The following is a 27762-nucleotide window of genomic DNA, read 5'->3' as shown; positions in this document are numbered from 1 at the left end:
GAAAAGAAACCTTGGAGACTGGGTATTTCCATTCAACTGAATACTTAGTCCACTATCGAAAAGGTGAATAGTGGCAATGTACTTCAAACTTGAAAAGCACTCTGAAGGTCTGTGTGCTACATACCAATCAATACTAGGACTTCATATGCTTCAAGCCAATGGAAATTAATTTTGCACCATCTTGAGGTCTTCCTACATCCCTCCACTCCAAACCATGGAGCTTCTTGTACATCCCATATTGCCTCTCATGGTTTTCTGTCCTTTTTCATGGCATGGGCACAAGACTCTGTCGCTCATCTTCCCCATACAGCCCAAGTGCCCATTCTCCTGCCCATAAGATGTGGGATGTCCTCATTCCTCAAATACTATTTCCACATTTCTCCTCTTTCACACACGGCACACTGTGTTCTCTATGCCAGGGAGTCGGTGTTGTAACTGTGCTTTAACATGGCCCTGGTCACAGATTTCCCCAATGATCACAGTTCTCCGTGCTTTTCTTCCTCCCATTATATCATACCATGTGTCCCCTGAGATTAAATACCCCATCTCCACCCTGCCACCTCAGACACCCCATTCTTGCTCAGTGACAGTTATTCTGCACCCTTTTCTCTGATCATGCTTATTTATCTCAGAAATAAATCCCTTGGGGTGTTGGATTGCCAGTCTCCTAATCTCTGTTTGAAAGATGGATGAAGCTGAAGTCGGAGAATTGTTATGCTGAACAGTATGATTGGATGCCATAAAATATTTGTTCCACCTGCAGACATCTGCGTCAGTGATTGAAACTGTGACTGTCCTGAATAAATGGCAGCACTCCACGTGCTCCTTACTTCTCCCTTTGGGTTTTCTGACTTTGCTCCAAATTGGTATGTTCTGGTCACCGGTGCTGGTTTAGGAATAGAATTTGCATGTCTATTTTTATCTAACTCAGGAGTTATAAAAACCATCTTGCCCTTCGTCATTATGCGTCATGTGGTTCCACTGAATTAGCTTGGGCTGTCAAATCATTTTCCATGTTTTAGCATTAGACATGTGCCTCAGATCACCTAAATTTATATATTTATGTTGTAGTTTTCTGCAGCAGAACTTGTCAACCACAGCTTTCGCTGTAGTCAGCAGAGATAAATATGTACACAAAGGGTTTTAGATATGTACTTCAGACTGAGATGAATCATGCCAGTTTCTCACATTCCAAAATAAAACCACATCCAGACAGCATATTTGTAATTCTTCAAATCATATCTATATATTGGTGGGAAGAGTCCTATTTACATAGTATGAAACTATGATGGCAGCAGTTTAACTGTGTGGACTGATCACATCCTCTAGGTCTGTTTAGTCTACTAGTATGAACACAGCCATATGTGCCAACCACAAGGACCACTCAGGAGCCTGAACAGAGAGATCCTGTGTCAGAACAAGACAGAAACCTCCGGCAGCCCATGGCTAGCGGTTGTTTGACATTGGGCATTACGGTGTTTGGCATTCAGTCCTCAGAACTGCTTTCTCTCCTTTAACAGAGAGACTGGATGCATAAAGCACCTTGTTGTGATCATCCTGAGAGAGCTGATATTACTTATTTTTAAGAGGATGCTACCCCTTGAAGTTCAGTATTTCCAGTAAGCAGCCTGAGATGTTAGATAGGCATTCCCAGGCAGGTGAAGGCACTGCATACAGTGCAAATGCATCAACTCACTGTAACGGAAAACACAAATCATCTGAAGCTGGAGGTTAAAGACAGGTAGTCACCCAATCTTTGCAGTTTTATGTAAATTTCGTACAAGGTGTTGTGCTCCATAAACAGGTTGGAAATCTCATGGGACCAGAATAGGAACTTGAGGCATTTCCAGAATTTCTTCCTTGCACTTGGCAGTCTAGTCACTCTCCTTAGGCCCTGGAAATATTCTTTTTAAGGTTAGACTAAAACAGAGAAAAATACTACAACAAGTTAATGAGGAAACAGTTCTCATCTAATGCTACTTACATCAGTCCTTGGGCAGACAAATCTCCACCTAAAACATTTTATTTATGCATTTTCTTATTTAATATGTACTTATTCGATTAATATATTTTCTATTACACTCTTTAATATTTTTATTAGTTATAAGTTAGACTGTGAGTATATTTCTTTTTCATAATTCATTGCAGCACTAATTGAATTGAGTGAAACAGCACAATGCAGTAGCCATGTTTTCTATAGCACATCTTTTTGAAAGCTACGTTAGGTATCTCTTTCAGCAACGCATGTTACTGGTTGCACTTTGTAAAAGAGCTGTGTCTTCTCCAGCGAAAACAACACAAATGTTTTGGATGGGTAAGAAGCTTACCAAGGTGCTTATAAGGTTAAAACAACTTAAATTAATTTCTCAGTAGAAATACATGTTTCACAATAGATAGATAGGTAGATAGATAGATAGTTAGATAGATAGATAGATAGATAGATAGATAGATAGATAGATAAACAAAAGCAAAAATCAGGCACCATTTAGTAGTTCCAAGCATTGTTATTATGGTTGAAAAGCTTGCTTTCAACACATAACACACAAAAAGAATTGTGCAAAAAGATTTGTGGAGACATGAGCTTCTTTTGAATACCAGAGAGGTTTCCACTGTTTTTACGCTGATTCTCTTTAGCAAAGAGCAGTGTTCCAGGAACAATGGAGATCCGCAGCCCTTACTTTTCATTGCTTAGATGTTTTTAGCCCTTTTGCCCTAGAACATTAATAATAATTTTAATTCATTATTTCAAGCAGTATTCTTGGTCCTTGAATTTCTCTTTCTTCCCTTGATACTGACTGGCACAAGGAAAAAGCTTGAATGCTCTGAAAATTGTGACCAGTGCCTGAAGACAGGCAAGCTAACATCTGCTTGGAGCAAGAGAGCAGCTCTTTGAGCATCAAAGGCCAGAAGAAAATACAGGGGGAAAAGGCAGGAAAGGAGATTGCATAACAGGGAAAGAGTTGAAACAGGCAGGAAGGGTTGCAGAAATCCTTCCATTTGTCAAGGTTAAAGGTTGTCTTATATCTGTACAGTAGTCTCTGAAAAGAAGAGCTTTAAGGGATTTTCAGGATTTTGGAATTATTGGATTCTTTCTGACATAAGAGCCTATATCATGGTCTAGGTCCCTCCCCAGTTTTTATGTATTATCTGACTTTTGGAAAATGACCCTTGTTAATTCAGTTTTTAATTATTTTCATTATGCTTATTTTAATAAATACCTATAGCAGTTTCTGGCGACTGTATTTCAAACAAAAAACTTTGTAAATTCCATGAGGCACATAAAATGCTATAAGGCTGGGAAGGCAACATGCAGAAAATTGTGTTTTTCTATAGTTGCACTGAGCTAGAATTATAGGTAGTCATTAGGGATGGAAAAGTGGTTGCTGGGTTATCAATTGCAGTGCAATCAAATCATGCTGTCTCATATTCCTAGGCATGTAACTGGATGAAAATGCTTGAAGCCTTCCGAGCTATGTTTGATGCTGCATGAGGCCGAAAGAAACCACCAGGCACTAGCTGTTCTGTGCTAGAGAAGTCATTTAAATGAGTTTCCTATTCCTGTCCAACTCTTTCTTTCATTCTGGATCTCTGCCAGATCCCTCCCTTTTTTTTTTTTTTTTTTTTTAATGCATTGGCGATTCAGAGATGAAGTACAAGATTTACCTTCATTCATAGATGTGCAAGATTGTGACAAAAAGACTTGGGGTTGACTCTCATCATGCTGTCAGTTTGATGGAAGAGTCACCTTCCACCTCCCTCTGGGTCATAGCACTGTAAAAATGAAAATCAGCAAATCCACAAGTACTTTGGAAAATGCTGTCTGCATTCCAGTTTCTTTTGCTGTAAAAGGAGAATAGTGCCTTCTACATCTCATGGGATTGTAAGAACTAATGCAGCAATCTCTCTCAGGTGCTATGGGAACCCTTTATGAGAAGCACAGACAAAGTTGAACACATAGACCATAATTATTCTCCTGACAATATTTGGTAATATACTAGGTTAAGTACCATTAATTACAGTGCTACTTATGTGACTGAATCCCAATGTACTGTTATAATTTACTACCTTGTCTATATATAGCTGTACTTTTAATTGGATAATCAAAATTGTTATTCCAGAGAAACAGTTAGATTTCCTTTTTGTAACTACATTTATGCAGGATATTACAAACTGAACAGTACAACAGCCTGAGTAATCAACAGTAAGAAGTTTTTATTTTAATGTGAAAACAGCCAAGAATTCAGTACGAGAAACTGATATAAAACTAAAACAGAACCAGAAAAGGATATATGCACACACACATGATCAATTCTGGAGATGACATTTGGACCCTTAAATTCATCTTTGACTTCAGTGTAGCAGGATTGTGCCTAGGATGAAGGATATTTTATTGTTTATTAGTTTAATGTTACATTCATTTTGAAACATTATGTGGAGCTTTGTTGAAATTAGGAAGTAATGAAATTATCTAAGCATCTTCCACTATAGAAAATATAGAGTATTTTAGGTTATGAAATTGCTGACGCTAAAGACTTGCAACAAATTGCATTCTGTACTGAAGGTATAATGACATAATACTTATTAGTTGAAAAAAAAAAAATTAAACCTATATGGGTATTGATCCGTTTCATGACCATACCCAGGCATTGAATTTTCACCAACATTGGGAATATTGTTTAGAAGAGATCTGTCATATACTTAGAAACCCCTCAATGTGCTGTTGCCTAATGTATTATCTCTAGAGGCTAGTCTCCAGTGTCCAACTATGTTGTTATATATAATGAGTACATATTCTGTGGTTTCCATTCTGGTTGAATCCTTCAACTTCCTTGTATCAGCCACCTGTGCAAGAGTATTTAGATTCTTTAGAGCAAATTTGCAGAAAGAGTGTGCTAAGTGGGTTGTATAAACACTTACGCATCTGTCTGATCCTCTAAAGGATTGTCTTGCATCCTGTATCTTTGTCTGCTTTTGAAATGTTGCTTAAATAAGCTGAAATTGAAGAGGGAGAGTGAATGCTAAAATCAGATTGAAACATTTCTGTTTTTTTTTCCTTTAATTTGGTGTTTGTAGCATCTGACAGCTGCAAGAAATTTGATGAGAGAAAAAAATCAAAGGCTTGAGTATCAAAATCTTCTCTTACAACCTGCTCTTATTTTGTAATCATGTTTGTTTAATAACCACAACTTGGAGCGCATGGTCCATAGGAACAAATACTCAAGTATTTGAAAATCCATATTGTGGACTTAAAGATATTTGTTTTATCAGGAACAACATAGAGTAGTTAAATAAGTATTTTGTAATTTGGACATAAGAAGTGAAAAACTGCCTAATAGAGAAAACCTTACATGTATGCCAATAGCAATACTTCTGGACTAAGGATAACAGATGTTCAAATAGTATGAAATGCTTATTCATAAACCGTTTAGTGATATGAAAATTAAGCTTCATTTCAGCATGTCCGTATTCTTTTTCTCTTTGCTGTTTATTATTTATGTTTGTGAACAGTGAACTTGGGATCCTGAAGCTGAAATTCATTTAAGAAAATGAGGTTCTGTTTGTGATAGGAAAATGGCTCCATGGAGAAAGCATACATTTAGGTTAAGACATCCAACTGAGAAATGACAGAAATAGAAACTAGACCCATGTAACTTAAATGACTAGCCACAAAGCTTTTCATATGAATTCCAGATATCAAATAATAAATGGAATACTTGAATGTATCCATTAAATCTGTTAGAGTAAATTTGTATAATGAATAGCTTCATAAAATTTAGAACTGCTAGCAGACAATTTTGCAAACAGGAAGGAAGCTGCATTCACCCCATAATTTGCTCGTAGAGAGCAATTTTAACCAGTCTTAAAATGGTGACTGAAGTTCCGTGAAAGGTGAGACTTTCCATCAAGCTCACAAAGTGTTTAGGTTTGCAATATACTTGGATTTTGCAAGTTAATCTTTTAATCAGACACATAACATAGGTTTTGTGTGTTCTCCTGACAGACCAGCAGTACTCATGGTCGCCTTCTCAGCACTTCAATGAGGAAAGATACTCTCCTGCTCCGAGGAATATGAAAGGATTATCCGGTAGTCGCAATCAACCACAGTTATGTTCAGCTCATACTTGTGGCTTAGCATCCCCTGAAGATTGTGAACACACCCACGACCATATCCACCATGGGCAGGAGCCAAGGCAATCGTATCTTCTCAGCCCCACAGAGAGTTGCCCGATGGACCACCATCGTTGCTCACCACGCAGCTCCATTCATTCTGAATGCATGATGATGCCCATGGTAATGGGCGATCACATGTCAAGTAGCACTTTCCCCAGAATGCACTACAGCTCTCATTACGACTCCAGAGACGACTGCGCCATGTCTCACGGTAACCCTAAGATTAACCGTATTCCTGCAAATCTTTTGGACCAATTTGAGAAACAACTTCCTCTTCACCGGGATGGGTTTCACACTTTACAGTACCAGAGGACCTCAACAGCTGCGGAACAACGCAGTGAGAGCCCAGGAAGAATACGCCATCTCGTTCATTCAGTCCAGAAACTTTTTACTAAATCTCATTCTCTGGAAGGATCATCCAAGGGCAACGTTAATGGAACAAAGGGAGACAGTCGAGGGGACGACCATCATCACGGGCACCACTCCAAGCACAGCAAAAGGAGTAAAAGTAAGGAGCGAAAGCCAGAAACCAAGCATAAATCTGGAATGAGCAGCTGGTGGAGCTCTGATGATAATTTGGACAGCGATAGCACTTACCGAACCCCTAGCGTGGTAAATAGGCACCATGCAGATCATATATCCCATTGCTATCCTGAGACGCTCCAGGGGCATTTTGGGGATCTCTCCTTGAAGACTTCCAAAAGTAACAATGACGTGAAATGTTCAGCTTGTGAAGGGCTAGCAATGACGCCTGATGGTAAATATATGAAAAGGAGTTCTTGGTCCACACTTACAGTAAGTCAGGCTAAAGAAGCTTATCGCAAATCATCACTGAACTTAGATAAGCCTCTGGTTCATCAGGAAATCAAACCTTCCTTGAGGCCATGCCATTACCTTCAGGTAAGAGGAAGATTTTCCTGATATTTGTAATGGTAAAAGCATCTGAGTTTATGCTATTAAGTAACTGTAAAAAATACGAGGGTAATCTGTGTATCTCTCCTAAAAGAATATCTGTATGGCTTACTTAATGCAGATACTTCACAAAAGTGATAAAAGTCTAGCTTTTGTCTTGGTTTATAGGGCATAGATTAAAAACTAAATAAAACTGATGTGATATAAATTAGTTTAAGGTCAGTGGATGTGTTTTCATCTTTGGATTTTACTCTGAACATCTCGATAAAATCCATACATCAGACTAAAAAGGGGCAGTTCTCCAAGCAGTCTGGGACCTATGAAAAGTGTGTCAAATACATCTGTAAATGAGTAATTTTTAAAATAGGCTGTGTGATTTTTTTGTGTGTGTTTGTGTGTTATTTTATTCCTTTTATCCAGGTTGTTCTAAGTAACAGGAGAGTAGATTTGCTGGTGTACTCCATTGTTTTGTCAGGATGATGATGATGGTGATTAATCACAAACTTTGTGTGTCAAACACCCAAAATCATTATGAACTGAACCTATTGAGACCATACTATAAGCTATGCTTGTTAAAAGTTATATGGGCACCTCAGGGAAATAAATATTTCAGGCCTGATACTCACACTGTTTTTACTGCTGCTCTGCACACTTGTTTTCTTTAGCAGAAACCAAGAAGCTCCCACTTTCTCCTACATTTAAACTTTAATACCTGTTGCTTGCTGCCATTTATGACCCCAAAGTTATGCAAATGTAGCTGTTTATGATGCTGCACAATGATCTGGAGGTTAAAGTGATATGGGTTTAAAAGTTAGCTTCCAAAATGTATTTTTTTTAGACATTTACATCATTTACATGGCCTAGGTCCAGCTCAGTCCCATGACAAGTGTCATTAGCACACCAGGGTCTACAGGGAACTTCAGTGGGAGTAGAGCAGAAAGGAGGGAGCTGCTGGGAGGATAACTTTTTCAGCTAGCTTTGCCATTGGAAAATAACATAGTCTACAAATATTCCCTCAGATATTTTTACCAAGTACAACCTGCAAAGCCCATAGTGTTCTGAGTATCCTCTCTTATTTTTTTCATTTTAAGGAACTTCTTTTCTCCAGAACTTAACTGATTCTCACATTAATGTAGGCAAATCTCCACTCCAGATATAGGTACTTAGAGATTTTGAGCTCCTGTGGACTCTGCAGAAGCCAGCAAATACAGACTGGCAACTGTTGTGCTTCTGTGCAGAGCTCTCTCCCCTCTGAGGAACAGGGGACCGATAGTAATGATTGACACTTGAGGAGCCAGATTTTTTTCAAAAGCATATGGCGACATACAGGATCAATCTTCCCTACAGAAACAGAGAAAGTTCCTCATTGAAGAGAAAGGAAAATAAAGAAATTGCAATCCTCCTAGCCTTACTATGCAAACTGATTCCAATTTAGACTGACAGCTGTGGTGTTTTATCATATTCAAGCACAGTCATCATGTATGTAAAACAGCCTGCACTTCCCCAGAAGTTTTTAACCTAACTCAATGAGCCAGAACTGGAAGCGTGTCCAGTGCAAAGACTTCCACTTGTGTTTGTGTTCTAAAACCACAAGTACAGCTCCAACATTACAGAGAAGTTTGGGTATGCCTAGCTTTTTCCTTATTATGACTTCTACAGTTCTGGTTCCTCTACATCTCTGCTGGATTTTGTACTTTCGTTCTCATTATGGTTCACTGTTTCTTCTTCCCCCTCTTTGCATCTCATTTTTCTTCACAAAAGCCACCAGCTTTTACTTCTCCTTACTCCCAACTTAGATCATCATCCTCAAGTCAGTATGAAACACCGAGTTCACAAACAAACTTGGTTATTGCTAAGCTTTGGATCAAGCCCAGTGGCAAGCCTAGGAAGCAGGAAAGCACATTTATTGCAGAGTCATTGTTTTATGCTTTTTGTGAATTTGGGATGACTACAGAAAGGAATTTCTATCCAGTAATTATGATGGTTCATCCACTGGTAGGTTCATCCAGCATAAAATCTAGGAGATGTGAATTTAAACTTTTGCTGCACCAGAGACGTTCTCTGTGATCTTTGTTTTTAAACCCCTTGAAAAATGGGATAGCCATTCCCTGTTCACAGAGATCCTGTAGTGGAAATTTTTTAAGACTTGGGTGCTCAGTTACTACAAGAAAGAATCTATAGTTGTGTCCAAAGCAATAATCCCAGGAATTTTACAACAGGAATATTCTCATTACAAAATATTAAAATGAAATATATGCTCTGTAGAATCTGGTTATGCCATTCAGAGCATAGATATCCTTCAGGTTGAGTGTCTGGCTTATTCAATAGCCCAAGGCCAGCAAACAAATTGAAGGGACCCCATTCTGTCAATATCATAACTAAATGCTCAGTTTTGAAACTTCTACTTTGAGGGATGCTGTGCTGTCACACTGTAATCCTTAAAAACAGAGATATAAGTCCCATCATTAACTTTCTCTCTGACCCAGGAAATGTAATTTGTTAATCGCTGCACAATTCAATTGCTCTATCTGCAAAACCGATGAAAGATATTTAACTTTTCTTACAGCAGTGTAAGAAGCATCACTAAATAATGATTGTATAAAAATAATGATTAGGTTCAGAAACTGAGGAAGGCAGAGAAACATGTCGGGTTCCCTAGACAGGAGAACTTACTGTCTTGCTCCAGAATATCTGGAAATCAGAATTCGAGGGATTATGAAACTGATTATGCAGCAGCAGATTTCCCTGAGGTGCACAAGTGAACAGATTAGTAAAAACCACCAGGCCTTTCACAGGATCTCTGTGTTTACAGCATCACAACACATGACATTAAAAGACATTTCTCCTGACTGATGTCAGCTATATATTTTAAAATTCTTTTCAAAGTAAAGTGGTGAAATTATAGTCCTTCAGCAGTCTTCTATATGAATACATAAACATACCCCAGAATAATAAAAATTAGTTGTCTATGTTTATATATTATTAATATAAATTTATAATATATACATATGGCTTTTCCTCTGCTACCTAGTTATTTGAGGATTTGCTGTACCCAACTCACTTTTCTATCTAGTGGTCTCCTTCTCATTATTTTTCTTTTGACACCTATATTAAATATTGCTACTTCTGTTTTCCACTGAAAAGTTTTGGTATACAGAATCCCAAACTGCAGACCATGGCAGGGTCTATGCTTGAGATTATGTTTTCTGTGTTCTGTTTCTGGGTTTCCATTTTGTCTTCCACACTAATTACGGAGCTGTTTTTTCCTTAAAACTGAAACTCTGAAGCGTGAACAAAGAAAACGTCTTCCTAAGAAGTGGGCTTCTACCAAATTCACAGATGCCTGAAAAAAGGGAAATGAGAAAAGACATTTGGAAGGCACCCGAACATTATATGCTTAAGTCATGACCCAGGGCTGAAAGCAAGTATTTATTTAACCTGGTAGATCTCCCGGCTTAGCCTCCTCTCTTAGGGCTTCACATCACTTGCTCCTCCGCAGAGGGTCCTTGCAGCCGGGTGATCCCCTCGCACAGGGACTGTGCTGCTGGCAATCAGAGGTGATTCAGTCAACATGCCTTGTCCCAGCATGGGTGGTCATCTGGTCCTAAAGTGGACAGTTTCAGAGAACTAAAGTAGCAGAAATAAAGCTGTATAAAATAGTGATTATTTTTCTCACCTAAAGATGATCGGATTCATATCACTGCTGCTGCAGTGGGGGTGTTGAGAACGTGCAGAGAGAAGGGAGAGGGAAGGAACGGGGTGCCCATTAGGGCTCCAGCTCATTGGTAAATCAGCTGTGATGGGAGCCAGATGGTCAGCGAGCATCACAGGAGCAGAGAGAACCCGTTTCTAACCGTGCACTAACAGCATTTATGAGATTCTTGTGAATGATTGGCAACAATTTTAATGTATGGGCCTTTCATTTCTGTTTTGAATGCAGACAAACTGAGCTACAAATGCAGTTCTGAGCACCAAATACTTCTGTCATCTCACTCAGCAGCAGAACACCCCAAGTATAATAGATCACACATGCAGTAAAGTGCACTTTTGTATAGTTATAGCTGTAGAAGCTCCTACTGTTTTACACGTCATTTTAATTTTCATACTAATTATGTTAAGAAAAAGGTAAATCAGTTGTGAGATATATCTCCATCAGCTGGTTTGACTAATTACGTTCAACACATATACAGTGGAATGACTGATTCATTTCACTCTGATACGTGTACTAGCAAGGAGCAAAGATTTTCAACAGAAAAAATGGATATGAACTAGATAACTGTGCTAAAATGATGAATACAAAAATGTTGTTTGCAGTTTTCAGGACTGAAATACCTGTGAATGCTAGTTAAATAAAAGTAATTCCTACAATAAAGCCAAAAGACAGGCAAGAGCATAGCAGTCACCCTCACTGGAGTTCTGGAGCACAGTGCTACGTGTCACTGATTAATATTCCTCCCTCAGCCATTCAACAGCCTGTGAAGCAGCAAGCACCCAAGGTAAACACACCACAAGGTACAGTGAATGAGTCAGCATGAAAAAAGAAAATAGCATATTGTTCTAAAAATGGCTTCAGCCCACTCCTGTCTTCCTAGTGCATTTAAGTACTAGCGTCATCCATTACAGCAGTGGCACTGCTAAGCATGTGGGTAATAATGTCAGCTGTGTACTCTACAGAATGAAAGAAAAGCACAAGAGTTGGTCTCTTAAAAAGGAAAAAGAAAAAAAGCAGCAGCTTCAACAAGGCTCTTAGCTGGTTTAAGTTTTGCCTACATGCAGAAAAGCTTTGAGGATAAGCTAATGGATAAATAGGCATTAAGCCTTCAGTTACATTTTTCCAGGAACATTTCTGGGGACAGGACAGATTCCCACAAACAAGACCATTGCCCTCAAGAGGCATGCTACTGCTTTGCACTCTGCCTCTGGTTTGCAAGGATGGATGGATTTGAACTCAATCCATCTTTCTCAGCACTTTGTCTTTATGAAACCAGATTGTATCTGTTTGCTTGACATAAAACCCATATATGAACTACAGAAACTGCATCCAATACTCTGCCAACTGATGCACACCGTGGAGCTAGCCAGAGCTAGCAGAGTTTTGATGCTAGCATCCAAATCACTTTCACCCACGCTGCCTTCACAATGATTTACGGCCAGCCACCGCTCCAGAATTAACTGGGTTGTTTCCACAGCAGAAAAAGCTAGTATAGATAGTAGGGTAGCAGGGTAGTCTGCATCCTAAATCAGCATGGACATGTGCTGTACAATTTTCGTTTCTACAGCCCATGACAGTTCCACAAGGGTGTCTCAGCCCTGTGCCCTCCCAGTCAGGAGCAGAGATGTGTAAGAGAGGCCTGTGATGCCCAGACAATAAGGGAAATGATGGAACAGTTAACGCTCCACAGCCCATTCACAGTGTTAATGTCAGCCTGTAACACTGAGTGCAGCACCTGGGGCCACTCTGTGGAATTAAACCCCAGGTCAGTAAAGGTGTTGTCCTCTCATACAGAGCAGCAAGCTCAACCTCTCCTACTTGTTCTTCATCATGCTCTCTCTACCTATCATCTCTCTGAATTGTTGCACTTATGATTTTAAGGTCATTAAATAAAAAGGATTTAATAAAACTGACACTTCCATGTATTTACAGAATTCTGATGGTTTAGTGTGTCACAAAAAACCACAAAATACTTCTTAAATGCCCCTTTCAGGGGAAAAAAGAAGGAAAAAAAAAAAAAAAAAACCAAAAAACAAGATCACATTCGATCTGTCATGGTGTAAAGCTCTGACAGAACAGCTGTATCACATTACCAGTGTCTTGAATTACTGTGTTAATCAGTGATACAACAGCGTACTGCTCCCATGCCTGTGTACCAGGACGCTCATATTGGCTGAAATGAATTGCTGAAGCATTTTTCAAACAAGAGTAGAAAGATTTCAGAGTTAGTATTTTCTTAAAGCTGCCAAAGCAAGTCCCTATTACTGTAGAAATGTCAAAGCTAGGAGCAGAAAAGGGAGGCCATGATTCCATTGCCCTTTAATCAGGGGGAATTGTCCTCCTTTATAACATGAGTGTACAGTGTGTTGCCAAATCGTTTTTCAACGTTCACCTCACCAAAGCTGAAGGCTGACCTTTGCAGTTGTTACCCAAAGGTGTTGCTGGGTCTGAGGAAGTTTTCAGCGAGGAGTAACTTCTTATTTAACACACTCAGGCCAGTTGCGTCTGTCAAACGAGACCGCCAGGACCGCACACTCAGGGTTATAATGACCGCATGCTCTCCTATCCCTCAGGCTTGCTGCCTTGGGCAGACCCAGCTCCTCTCCTGAGCAGTCTGTACCATTTATCCTGCAAGCAGGTGACTGTAAAAAATGGCAAAACATGAATAAACGTTGCTTTGATTTTTTTTTTCCAAATGGTTTTGGCCATCCTACAGTGCTGTGCTTAAACATTGTTTTTTAAAGTGGAATTGCACTTGTGTTTAAATGGCTGAATGTATATAAGGATAAGATCCCTGGTACTCTGTAGGGGAACTGATATTTTTGAAAGTGTGCAGATAGTCAAGCACAAAACCTACTCATTTCACTCTGTAAGCTAAATATAATAATTGTAGTCATCTGGAGTTAGCTGTTCAAAACTGTCAACCACTAGTTAATATGAGAAAAATAGATGAGCAGCAAATATATCTATTTTATACAGCCTTTAAAATTATTTATGTTTTAAAGACATGCACTATTTTTTTTTTTTTTCACTAGTAGTCCTTAAAAAAAGTGACATCATTTCCTGCTTAGATTAAATAAGATACTGTTTGCTACAGAACTTCTTTTGGGTTAGCCCTGGGTATGCTACCTTTTAGGTTCTTCTTCCCTGTCTAGCCTTATAGTAGCTCTGCAGCTTTGGGGTCTTTGCTACACCTGCAGTCTCCATGGTTTTGGAGGTGCTGTGCATTGTAAATATGTTGGGGGCACCTCCCCTTTTCCTTTAAGGGCATTTTTGTCTCTTAGTCTATACTTATGTGACCATGTGGAGTCTTACCCCACTCACACAGGTAATGATAAGGTGACAACTCTGAATTTCACTTGGTGTCTACAGTGGTAAAAGCAAAGATGTTTGCAGGGGGACCTACAGGTGATTTTGGCTGCCATGTTGAAAGTCTGGGCTGAAGGGACTGATGATGCTTTATTTTCCTATTTCCAAAAGTGGCTAGAAAAGGACAGAGCAGTAAGGCACTGCAATGCCTGCACTGTGCTGCACAGGACCCCAGCTGCCTGTGGGAGCATTGGAGGTCACACAGCAAGGCCACAGGGGTGCGGGTGACCCCCCTGTGAGCTGGGGCACATGCCCCACACTCAGGGAGTCTCCTCTCCCACAACTTCATCAGTCAAAAAACAGGCTGGTTTTATTCACTGTGCTGTGCAGATAGCTGTGCTCCATCCACCCCGCAAATGTGGTTCAGGCAATTCAGTCTACCTCTCCCCAAACCATCTGCCAGGAAAGCTTGTCTTCAGCTTCAGTTGCTGGTATTGTGGTCCCCTGGGCCTCGTCTGCTGCCCTGTCAGTCAGGCAGCCCAGCTGGCAGGTATATTCCTGGCTCCCCTTCACCTCTAGTGAGTGACAAGCTGCAATCCAGATTAGGCCTTCAGCCTTTTGATGCTTGGTTTAAGTGGAATTTGCATTTTAATTAAATTAATTCAATTTATAGAGAAACTTGTAAAGGAAAATGCAGCTGTGAGCTGGCCCAAAAAAGGTAAAGAGATAGAAAAACAAACTCTGCGTGCATGACTGTGGCAAATTAATTGGCAGAAATGCTGCATTTTGTGGCAAGCATGAGAAGTTCCAAGTTTTGGTCTTTGATGCTTCACTACCTAATGCTACGTCTATGCTTTCAAATGGCATAGTGTCAGGAAATGTTCCTTGGCACTGGATCCTGATCCTCTGTACTGTTGAGTGGCTCAGCCTCTTGGACCTTGTCTTCATCCAAGCCAGCCAGTATTTCCCTGAACATTTCCTGGGTACAGTTCAGGACTTAGCACAGGCCAGGGACCATTTCTGGTAGCCACTCTGGTTTGGAAGCAAAGATTGCTCAACAGCAGGGATGGGGAGTGCTGCAGGCCACCTGACCTCCATGCAAGACAGTGGGTCTTCATTTACTACTGCATGCCCAGCCCCAGGGTGATCATCAATAACATTTGCATCCCTGTCTCTCACTAACACTGATGATTGTGCAGCAGCACAGTAAGTTGGAGCAACTCACCAGTTCAGCTAAAAACTCTACTTACCTTTATTAGTGTTGCTAGGGCACTTTTCCAGGTAGCACTCTAAGTCCCTTTACCATTACTGGTATGACTACATGGCTAAATATCGCTTAAGAAAAATGTGCCTAGCTTAAGTTGATGGTAGTATAATTTTAAAGCTGCTTAAACTGACCATGAAGCAGCATCCTGCATCACTTGCCAAAGGAAATACGCAGCCAACTGGAACCCAGGTTTCTTGGTTGACTCCCTACAGTTTTCTTGTCTTAGATTGAGAGGCTATATATGACTAGGTTCTCATCTGAGTACAGGTCAAGCCCTCACTTCTGTCCAAGCTCATTGCAGCAATGAGAATGACACAGACAGAGGTGCAAAGACACAGAGTTCTTGTTAGCAGTGAGAGCAGAGCTGAGCCGAGCTGAACTGAGCCTTCTTTAATTAACAGTTCTCAATTTGTAGGTTTACAGATACGGTACTGGACCAAGAGGGTAGACAGGATGTTTTTTCAAAAATTGTTATTTCAAACACACCACACTCATCTTGTGACTGTTTTCAGTCACATTCCCATGCATATCTTGTGGGCGTTCGACCCACTCATTCACATGCCCGGGCCCAACATTCACGCATCATACATACGGAGGCAGTTTTCTGGCCCAAGTTATCATTCTCACTGGCCTGGGTTATCACTCCTTACACTCATAAAAAACATACTTCTGTAGAACCGGTCCAAGGCCCTTTGCATTTTGACTAATTGCTGTGATTTAATCATGTTAGTATTATTTCTTCTTAGACCATCCAAATGGTCGTGTTAGTATTGATATTATTTTATCATCCAAATGCCTGGAACCGCACGTCTTGCTGTTCCCACAGTTCATCTCACATCAAAGTTCTGGCACAAGATCTCAGTGAGCTCCAGGCTCAGCAGGTAAAAATCACTCGTAGTGCGGACAAGCCCACTAATGTCATCTGCCTGCACCTCCGTGTTGAAACAGCACTGAGTCCAGAGGGACCCAGCAACATAGCAGAAGATTTGCAGGTGGCTGAACTGCAGTCTTTGCCAGCAGTATCAGCACAGAGGGTCACGAGGTGGGCATTTGGCCCACATTCATCCAAACAGTATAAACAAAGCCACAAAGTCCTCACAAAACTATTTGCAGTATTTAACCATTCTTGATAGTTGCTGGAGACTATAATCTGCTTTCACCTACTCGCAGCTTTGCAAAAAGGTTATTTTTCTGAGGTTCCTTGAAGAAGGCATGATTTAAGAGAAAATCTCTGTCAGTTAGTGTCCTTTTTTTTTTGGAGGGGAGGGGTGTCATCTTCTTGACCAGGCTGAGAAAGCATAAAATTGTAAAAATTTCATATCTACTTCATAGTGTTGCATATCTTACCCTTCTTCATATCATCTATAGTCTAATTTCATGCACAGACAGCTTCTACTTCTAGTAAAATGTGAAATTTATATTACTGAGATAAGATTTAGGTCATAATGAATATTTCAGTGCGTTTTACATCTGCATGCTAATTAAATTTCACAGGACTCCTATGAGGTAGGTAATCCTCATTTTAACCTTTGAGAATTAGAAATATGAAGAAGTGATAGTCAGCTCTCTGAGCTGAAGCCAAATATTTAGAAATGTTTCATTTTAGAGAGTAAAGTGATATGCCAGATTTTAAGCCGATCAGCAGTTTAGTGATGGAACACCTTTAAAGTTCTGGGAGCTGGAAGGAAATGCCACAGAAGTGGGTGGAAAAAAAGGAGCAGATCAGTTTTGAAATGCCAGTGGCTGTTACCAGCTTGACTCCTTTAGCTAAATCCTAAACTGAAATTTAAAAAACTTGAAATAGCAGCGGTCAAAGTCCAGAGTAATTAATATTTCATTGGTTCTTCCAGTTTTGACACTAGAATTTCTTAGATGCAAGGTTGGATATTCACACTACTAGTACTAGTTCTGAAGAGGGGCCTAGCTTACCCATCTTTGATTAGATATAAAGAAAACCGTGGTCAAACATTGGAACAGGTTGCCTGGAAAGATTGTGGAGTCTCCATCTTTGGAAACATTCAAAACCCAGCTGGACACAGCCGGGCAACCTGCTGTACCTGACCATGCTTTGAGCAGGAGGCTGGATTAGAGACCTCCAGAGTCCCTTTCAACCTCAGTGATTCCCTGATTCCTAGTTTGTTCTGGAGATTTGATGAATTCACCCCTCTTTTCCCTGACAATATGCTGTTGGTTACACACAGAATTTCTGTAATCTGAGAATCAGGGGACAGACTCACTGCCAAAGTCCAGTCAGGGGTCTGAAATCCTATCCTTCTGACAGGTCTAATCTGAGCACAACCAACACACCCAACAGGGAGGACTTCTAACAAAACACATGGATAGTGACTTCTATTCTAAAACATGGAAATTTGTTTTCATAGCAATGAAGTTTCTAGAATACCCACTGCAAAGATGTGAGTTCAGTTTCTTCTTTTGGCTGCACAAAGTCTAACCCCCATCCTCTCAGTTCCCCAAATTGCATTCTGAGCAGCAGGCTCTAAGGCAGTTTGGAGCAAAGACACTTCTTTTTTTTGTTACAGTGCTCCACAAGTTTTATCCAACACCCTTTCACGTAAAATTCATGTGGGTGTTTGGCCCAGGGACAATAACTAAGCTCCCTCATTCCATGTTAAGTGCCTGGATCAGGAGACTGCAACACACCCTTTCACAAAATCACAGAATCACTGAATGTTAGGGATTGGAAGGGACCTCAAAAGATCATCCAGTCCAATCCCCCACCTAGATGAGGTTACACAGGAATGTGTCCAGGCAGGTTTTGAATGTCTCCAGAGGAGACTGCACAACCTCCCTGGGCAGCCTGTTCCAGTGCTCTGTCACCCGCACTGTGAAGAAGTTTCTTCTCAAATTTAAGTGGAACCTCTTGTGTTCCAGTTTGCACCCATTACCCCTTGTCCTACTGCTGGTTGTCGCTGAGAAGAGCCTGACTCCATCCTCGTGACACTCACCCTTTTTATATTTGTAAACATTAATGAGGTCACCTCTCAGTCTCCTCTTCTCCAAACTAAAGAGACCCAGCTCCCTCAGCCTTTCCTTTCTTGTGCATGAAGTCCTTCTCTTCTAATCAGCCCTTGCCAGGCAATCTGTGAGTGATTCATGAAAATGTTGTGAGTTACAAGAAGAAGAGAAGAGCATGCCAGTATATTTATCACCTCTAAGTTCTTTCCTTCCTAAGCACTCCTGCCATTACTTACTAGAAGTTTAGCAGTGACATCTCCCACTTCCACAGCCATTTCTTCATGGAAAAAAAGAATAAGGCTGCTCAGTTCCTCAAAACCAAATCTGAATTTATTCTTGAGAAGATTGTTTTAGACTGTTGATGGGAAATGACAGAAGAGCCTTTCTGCTGCCTATAATCAGATACAATAAACCCAAGAAAGGAGAAGTGTTTGAGGTTTTCTGCCTGCTTTGCATTTTGTTTGCTAACTAAAGGGACCTTTTGGTTCCTTTCAGATGTTACTTTGAAAGAGCTGACTCCCCTAAATACCTTTTGTGGGTAATTTAGGCTCCTACCTAAGGTCCTGGAGCTCATTCTCAGGATCAGTTGCATAAAATGTAGCAAGATTAAGGTACCAGGTGCTTTAAAAAAATGGGACCTAGGTGACTAATGTAAGATATCACACTGAATCAGTGGCAGAACTATTAAATGACGCAGAATTTCCTGAACATGGCTGTGCTCCTCACAGCAACAGTGCATTAAATTTATGAAAGAGATTCATCATTTTCTGTAGTAGTTATAACCAAATCAGCAATCGGTGACAAAATGAAATGAAAAGATCCAGACCTTGTCAGCTCGTTGTTCTTACAAAAGGAAATTCATATGGTAATATGCTGTCTAATTCCTCTGTGGATAGAAACTGCATATACAACGGTTCATGTTAACATCAAGAACAGGAGGAAGGCCTTTTCAGACTTTATAAATATCAGCACTCATCACTATATGCAAGTAGATAATTAGGGTAATTATTCCCAATTAGCAGCTGCAAGCCCTGCAGATGGGAATTTCAGGGACTGGTAACTATTGTAAGAAAGCATTTTGCCAAGCTGCAAAGCCCTTTTCATGTTTTAGAAAACAGACATTTCATGACCCTTATGCATGCTGTTGAATATTTTTGTTAATATTTCAAAATAAAAATCTTTCCTGCAGTAGTATAACATTTCTGCTTTTTTTTTTAAAGCCACGTTGGGGTCTGAGATGGCCTGGATTTGGAAAGATTTTTGCAAGTATTTAATCTATCAGCTAAAGAAATTGATGAACCAGGTCAAACTGGGACTCAGTTTTTCTTCTATTCTCAGTCCATGAGGGAAAAAAATGTCAAGGGCCCTTTCATTGGCTCTTGAGGACAGCAGGAGGACTCCAGCTGTTTTCCTAGGCTCTGCATGAAACCTTCTGAGAGAGCACAGTATCACACTTGCTTGCCAGGCTCCGGAAACATTTTCCCTGTGATCATTTTATTCTGTGCCTTTGAATGGCTCAAGGGTAAAAAATACACATATTTTAATTGCAAGTAACATTTTTCAGTCATAAAGGCTTCTGTAATAGTCAACAGGTTACTTTGATTAGAAAGGGATTCTTGGTGCATTTGTGTGTACCGTGAGTACATTACAGCACAAATGGAGCAGTGCTTCTTCAGTTTGTAGCTTTCATGTAAATTCATTTAACTTATTAATTCAGAAAGTGAAATAAAAGTAATCAACAAAAATAGTAACATAGAAGTGTAAGATTTGTCCTCGGGAAGCTCCTTATCACAGTGAAGAAACTTAATTTTTAGGTACTTTAATGTAAAAAAATCAGTCACTCCTGTCTTTTAAAGCGAGATTTCAACTTCAATCAACAAATAAGCCTGTGCTTACTTATTTAAATACAGTCTTTACGTAGGTATTTGAACATTGAATTTCAGACAAAAGAAAGTTGAAAAACTAATCATTTTTTGCATTCGAGTAAGTAAAAGGTCATTGATCAATGTCTTTTTAAACTTTCTATTTAATTATCTTCAAGCTAAAATGAAGGAAAGAAATTTCAATCCAAAATAATTTTTCTATTAAAAAGTTATGTGGTTTGTTTTTTTTTTTTTTTAAAGTGTAGTAAGACTGAATATAGGAATTAACTTTTAGTACAAAAAATTGAACAGATTAACTTACAATGGGCCCATGTAGATACCACTAAATGCTTTTTCAGCCTTCGGATTTTGTTGTTAGCTACGCTGACATACAAGTAATAAAGAAGATTTTAAAGTGAGTGTATATTTCTATGATGTTAATTGATTTTTCTTAATATAGTTTGCCAATTCAGATTTTTACAATTAATAGTCCTGCCAGCTGTATTTTATATATATATATATATGTATAAAGTAAATAGAAAAGCGTAAGAAAATATATTTAGTTTGTATATTTTAGGAGTCTGGCTATTACAAGTGTCACGACATGTCAATACCTTTTAGGTGTCCTAGAATCTTGAAAATCCTTCCTCCGACATTAATCTCATACCTACTAGGTCTTAGAAATGAAATGAGCGCGATAGATCACATTCACAGGCTTCAAGCTTGGGAAGATTTTTCATGCTCCCTTTCCAATCACCATCCAAAGCTGAATAATATGAAAAGTTTGTTTCTTTGCATGATCTAACCCGTATTTCATTTAGATTCATGCTCTGTCCTATTATTTGTATAAGAATATATCTCATAATTTGTTTCCTCTAATACTTGTCTCTAACTTTTTTCTGATCTGTATGATCTGTTTCATCTCTTCTTATCTGACTTCATCCTCAGTCTCTCTTTTTTCTCTCCTGAGCTTGTTTTTTTATTTTAACATCTCTTTCTTTACTTGTTCACCCTCTTTTAAAACTTCATTTCCTCCTTAATTGCTTTTTGGGACTCAAAGTCTGTTCACCTAGTGTGTGGCTAGTTCGTGTATGTGGAAAGGGCAGTAAGGATGACAGGCAGATCATGGGAGTTATTTAAATCTGATCTCCAAGACTTCTGAAACCAATGGGAGCATTTGCTTGAGCTCCACAGTGAACTCTGTCTGTAGGAGGTCTCAAATACATTCTATTTGAAAGTCTTTATTAGACATCCTGCTTTGCAGAAACTCGTTAATATAAGCTTATCTGGAAGTTCAGGTTTATTCTACATTGGTAAATAATGTCATTATACTGTTTAATATATAGGAAGTCATTATGTTGATAAAGAATTTGATGTTGCCAAGTGCATCAGCCCTGGTCCACTGATGTATGCTGTCACATCCTTCTTTTTAACCCTGAGTCATTACAATGGATTTCAGAGAGCTGCTTATACCCTTTAAGTTAAGCAAATGTTTAAGTGTGTTTCTGGATTAGGACCAGAGGACTCACCACCTTGGAAGATTAAAGAAAAGGCAAAGAATTAGCAAGACTGGCAGAGACATGTTTACTGAGGTTATCCATAAGTCTTGAAGAAAGGCTGGTTTCACTTTGGATTGGAAAATCTACTTCTGCTCAATTCTCTGCTAATTTGTGGTGCAAAGAGAGATCCACCCACCAGCTGTGGGTTATCCGACTACCAACCTCACTAACTGAAGAACCACCCCAGCTGCATGAAAGCAGCCTCAGCCAAACATAAAAGTAATTAATTGAATATGTTCCTGGTACGTTATAGCCTCCATTAACCATTTTGCAGTTTCTAAATATGACAAAAGACGAATTGCAACTTTTTTTTTCTCACTGAAGTTTGCCCTAAATCAGAATCCTATCCATTTATGCCAAAACCACAGCTGAGTTTAACTTAAATACTTCATTCACCTTCCTAAAAAGTAGCCAAAGCTACTTATGAGGAGAGCTGGTAAAAAACTGAAGTGTTCACCTTTCAGTTAGTTTTAGGTCTGAGACACCTGGTCAACTTACTGTTTATCAGATGAAAAATCTGTGTGCAAACTTTTAAGAAATTAAGCTAAGCCATTTCTTGCAATTTAGAGCATGTCTACAAATAGATATTGCAGCTCAGCCTACCACCCATGACCTGAGTGTTCCTTAGATTACAACATCTATAAACTAAAGATTTCCAATCCTGAAGCTGGCATTATTTTGCCATATCATTTGGGGAGCTTAGAAGTTTCTTTCTAAGTGATCTGTTTCTGAAGAATGAAAAAAATTATGACTTGTCATTGTAAAATGAAAAATTGAAGGAAGCATTTAAACATATGAAAACCATAATGAACATTTCGCATGTGCTTTTTATGATCTCCATTAGGTACCTCAGGACGAATGGGGAGGATACCCAGCTGGTGGGAAAGATGAAGAGATCCCCTGTAGAAGAATGAGAAGTGGGAGCTATATTAAGGCCATGGGAGATGAAGAAAGTGGAGACTCTGATACAAGCCCCAAGACATCACCAAAATTAACGGTTCGGCCAGAGTCGTTATTAAAATCCATTGGACAAAGACCACTGGGAGATCATCAAAAGTAGGTTTCACTATACCATGTTATACATCTTTCTGAAAGTTGCTGTGACTTTGGTAATTTTTCCTTGTGTCTTACTGCTAGTAGTCAGTATCTATAAGAATATATGATACTATAGTTAAAAAGCTAACATTTTTTGTCTTCATTTTACTTCCTCCATTCATGCAACAAACCTGCTACTTCAGGAAGACTGTATGTTTACTGAAGGAAATATATCCATGTTTTTTAACAAAAGTTTAAAATTCTGAATATTTCTCTCCAGAGGGGCTACTTTGTTATTTCATTGTTTTCTTTGAAATAGAAAATATACTATTGTATACTAGGTATAATAACAAATATATAATTCTGTCACAAATTTGGCATCTTTTACTTTTTATCAGTAAAATGCTTTTGTATCGGCTACACTGTATCACACTCATTTAAACACATTGCTGGGTGTTTTGTTTGTTTTTCATACATACTACCTACAATATGTCCTATTAAATAACTAAGGCAAATTTTTAAACTATAGGAAAATATGTAGTTATATATGACTGGGTGTTAGAAAATTGATCTTTTTGCCTGGGAGACATACATAAAATGAAGAAATTAAGAATGAAACCTTTGATCAAAGGTTGTTTATTGTTCTGTAGGTAAAACCATGCATAGTGTACCATAGTGACTCACCTTTTCATAAAATAAAACAAAACAAAAACCTTAGGCAAAAATCCTTTTGGCTTAATTAAATTGAATTATTTAGCTTGCAGTCTTGAAGAAAACCATCAACTTTCACTATTGCTGGAAAGAATGGTTTACAACTATATAGTTTCATACAGCTTACTTACACATCTCTGTAGGGTCAGTTCAGATGCACAAACAATGATGTCTGTACCATGAAGTGCTGTTCTGAGATACCACAAAACAAGACTGGCAGGTCTCCACTCTCCATTAGCAACTAAAATGCAGGCAGGATATCTTACGGCATCTCAAAGGGTGCCAGAGACCTGTTTTCTGGAAACCAGGCCTGAATCTGAGTCTGAAGGATTTGCTAGAATATTAGTTCCAATGATGAAAACATGGGCTATAACTTAAGTATTGCTGGCAGACCTGTACCTGGCTGAATTCCAAAGATTAAAAGATTGACTCTTAATGATAGCAATTAAAACCAACATTTGAATTTTTGATATGATTGTATCTGGGCTGAATTTGGGGGTTGAGGCATCAACTGATTCAGTCCAAATTTCCCTGGGAAATAAAAAGATGGTTAATTTTCATCTTGTGAGTACATGTCAGTGGGAATAGAGGTCTTTCAGGATGAAGAGCCTGTAATTTTTCAGCCATGGTGGAAATATGTTGTGAATTCTTGAGTACGGCATTTTCTCATAAATGGTTCTGAAAGCTGTGAGTCCAGTAAAAGGGCAATTATCCTCATGGGACAATAAACACTAAAGGAGGGTGATCTATGTCTGTGACTAGTTAAGAGGGACCCCTCTGAAGGCAACAGGGAAAGAGGAGATAGTTGACTTTCTCAAACTTCTACACATCGACCAGCTGTCTTATTGCTGGTAGATTAAACATTTCCAGAAAACAAACCTGAGTACAGAAACCTGACTATGTACACTGAGAAGGTTTTGTAGTGGCCCCTGGCAGACATTGCCTGGGTCTATTAGCACTGTCCCAGCCACTGCCGGGCCACGCGCTGGGCATTGCTGTAGGCCAGGGATCATCCCCAGAAGGCAGTTTGGATGCAGCCATCCTGCTTTGGAGGGTATGTCGTATCCGTTCTAGTACCACAAACTGGAATCTTTTCACACAGACAGGTCTAACTTTCCAAGTACTGAGATCAAATGAAATATGTTCTGTTCTTTGTTTTTGGCTATGGGTGGGCCTCTCACAAGTGAACATAGATAACAGCACAAATTTTCCATTGAGTGGCAGCTCTCAGTGCCTGCCCTAGACTCCCACCGTTTGTAAACAGATCCAGACAGCATCTAGACATATCTATTAAAAGAATAAGTTTCAAGAGAAAAACAAAACAAAAACCAAAAAACCCCCACCTTTCTGATCTGTTAAATCCTGAAGGCAGGTGGTTATTAGGAGATCAATACCAAGTGTTGTGTCTTCTGTCAGTTTTCCAGGTATTGCAAATACACCACTCAAAATATAACTGGTTAAAACACGAGTGTGATGCTGATGCAATATACTGGGGTTGACAGCTGTGCCTGTTCATGGTCCCAAAGCATTTAATGGCATAGTTACTGCTAACTGCAGTTCAAAAAGAAGGAAGATTTTGTAATACTGTGAAATATTATTAGGGGATCTGTTAAGAATTTGTTGCAAACACTGCACTAGGAATAATTGAGCAGCCAGGCTGCTGCTGCTGACAGATATCTTTTAAATCCTTGGTTTTGCCTTAAACTGAGGGGCAGCACCATGAATCTGCCAGCCTAGCATACACGTTTTCTTCCCATGAACTTCAGGAAGAAATGTGACAGCTATTCTGGTTCTTATATGTCTTCCTTGTGAAAAATCTTCAAATTTCAGCAGTCCTAAAGCAGACAGAAAATTTCTCACAAGAATACAACGCGCTCACCCTAAACTGGGATTTTCACCACAAACCATCTCCTCCCAATACCTCTCTGTCTCGCTGTCACTGTGATTACTTTTTATGTCTGGCAAATTTCTGTGAGGATGTAGCAGGCAATGATGGTTATGGAGCCTTCCTTCTTCCTCCGGCATGGCTCAGTAATCCCCATTGCATGCCAAGTTCCCCTTGTACTGCTGAGCCAGAAGCCGAGGTTTTGAACATCACTCCTGCATGTATAGCAGGACTCGATAGCATTTCTGGCATGGATTATGAGAAATTACATAATTCAAGATGTCAGCTGCATTAGCTGGCTTTTTGGCTTGTTTACCAGGACGGAGGGAGAAAATGCACTGAAAGAAAATGGAGCTTATACTTTCTTAGTCCTCTGCTTGGGTGACATGATAGCTTGGAACTTAAGTCTAACAGAGCACCAGTAGACCTGTAATAAAAACTGAATATAGATAGTTTCAGTGGTAAGAAAACATGATTGTCTGCAAAATGTATTTAGATGGGTTTCATAAGAATAAATCCTGAACAGGATAAAACAAAAATTAGAAAAACATTCACTTAAGCTTCAACAGACCTTTGACATGTGTGCATGTTTCTCTTCTGAGTTTTATCAGGCATTTTGCAAGGATTTTTTTCCCATTTAAATTGTGTTTCTACTTTGACAAAAGTCTGCCCCTATTTGGTCAGTTTGTGTTGCTCAACGGCTCAGAAAATTGAATGTTAAAAATTCATACACAATAAAAATGCATATTTGTACCTGAATAAAAAAAAATGTATTTGACAACATATAAATAGGTAAATGTAACTGAGTTAACAGAAACATTCAAATTCTGAAATAATTTCTTTTAAGTCACTCTTGGACAAGAATATAGTTTACATCCAGTGGGAATAAAAAAGCAGAGCAGGGTCTGCCACTGCTGTTTTATGCAAATGACAGAAGCAGGGCATATGCTCAACCTCTGCCGTCTGATCACCGCCTCTGTCAAAGTGCTGGCACAGCCAGTATGGTCCCCAGCCCGTTTTCAGCCGTGGCCACCTGGCTCTCTTCTCCATAGTGCCCAGGCATATCTGAGGGACTAACCCTGTTGGACGCAGCCACCCTGTCTAGAGGATAAGAAAATTCAACTGTACAGGCCAGTTGGCCAAAGGGTCAGGTAATGGACCTAGCTTATTACTGAGTATAGCTATAGCCTAAGTCACTCAAATTTTGCTGGCTTTTTCAATAATTAAATGTGCCTAAACATCTAGATTACTCACTGAAAATACATGCATTTCAATTTGTTCTTTGTGAATGCTGTTTCAAAAGACTAAGTAGTATGTTGCACTAGTTAGTCCTGCAACATTAAGTCAAAGGCCAGTGTAATTTATTATTATTATTAAATTGCATTTGAGTGAAATATAATGCAATAAGGCTTGCCGTAGTGGAGACAGGACACATACTTGAATCTGCTTCCTTTCCAACTTTTTGCTTTCTTGGAACAATGCCAGCAATCCCATTTATTGAGGAAATTATCTTGACTCCCAGCAGTCTCAGCAGAAAAAAATATTAAAGCTCTTCAATTAATTTTTTTATTTTGCATTATGATTAGGCATACAAAGTCTTTTTTGCATGTCAGTTTTGGTATCCCATTACCAAATGTAGGTCTTCTGGAGGTGAAATGCAAGCCCTTTCAGTTCAGTCCAGTTTTCTGCCATTCTTGGATGCTCGGAAGGCGGTTTGCAAAAGGTGGCTTGTAGAAGGTAGATAGCATGATGCTAGATATTTTCATTCATAGTAAAGGTCAAAAAAGCTGAAGAGTTTACAGAATTGGTAGCTGAAACAAAGATGTCTGTTCTTAATAAGTTTTGTGCAATCCTGTAAAAAAGACTGACCCACATTATTTGTAAGGGTATCCTTCCAACCTAGTAAATGTCATTTCTCTCTATTTGTGACAAAAACAAGCAAAGCTGAGAGATGGAAGCATCACAGACGCCAGGATTCAGAAAGGAAAGCTGAAAAGAAAACAAGAATTTGGGACTATGTGATGGAAAAAAAATTCCATTACTGAAGATAGTGTTCCAGTTATTCGATGCTTCTCATTTTCAAGAAAAGAGTACTTAATATACCGATTATGTAAATGAACAGGACAGCGCAGTAGAAATGGCAAGTTCTGTTTTCAGTATCTCCTTTTTGAAGTGTTGTGAAAGATTCTGGAAACTGTCTAACCGTTTAGTCAAAGTTAACTCACTCTATTTGAAGATCATACCGATATCACTCATGCAAATGAATAATCATGCTGTGCTGAAGTTTTCCATTATGTCCTGAAGTGACTCATGGGAAAACTAGATGCTGCAAACATGACAATGAAATAGGTTAATCTACATTT

At 39.2% G+C, this 27762-nt stretch overlaps 1 protein-coding gene across 12 annotated transcripts in view; it reads left to right on the top strand.

The window, feature by feature from the left end:
* DLGAP2 (DLG associated protein 2) overlaps positions 1-27762 on the top strand; it is a 463673-nt gene that overhangs the window by 368296 nt on the left and 67615 nt on the right. For all 12 annotated transcript variants that reach the window (XM_071807014.1, XM_071807012.1, XM_071807011.1 and 9 more), the window contains 2 exons: positions 6002-7071; positions 22613-22824. In XM_071807014.1, coding sequence (XP_071663115.1) covers positions 6002-7071; positions 22613-22824 — 1282 coding nt within the window. The remainder of the gene's footprint in view (positions 1-6001; positions 7072-22612; positions 22825-27762) is intronic.

Source organism: Patagioenas fasciata, chromosome 3 (assembly GCF_037038585.1).
Source record: "Patagioenas fasciata isolate bPatFas1 chromosome 3, bPatFas1.hap1, whole genome shotgun sequence".
NCBI lineage: Eukaryota > Metazoa > Chordata > Aves > Columbiformes > Columbidae > Patagioenas > Patagioenas fasciata.
The sequence above is the reverse complement of the archived record's forward strand: the minus strand, read 5'-3'. Positions and strand labels throughout refer to the sequence as shown.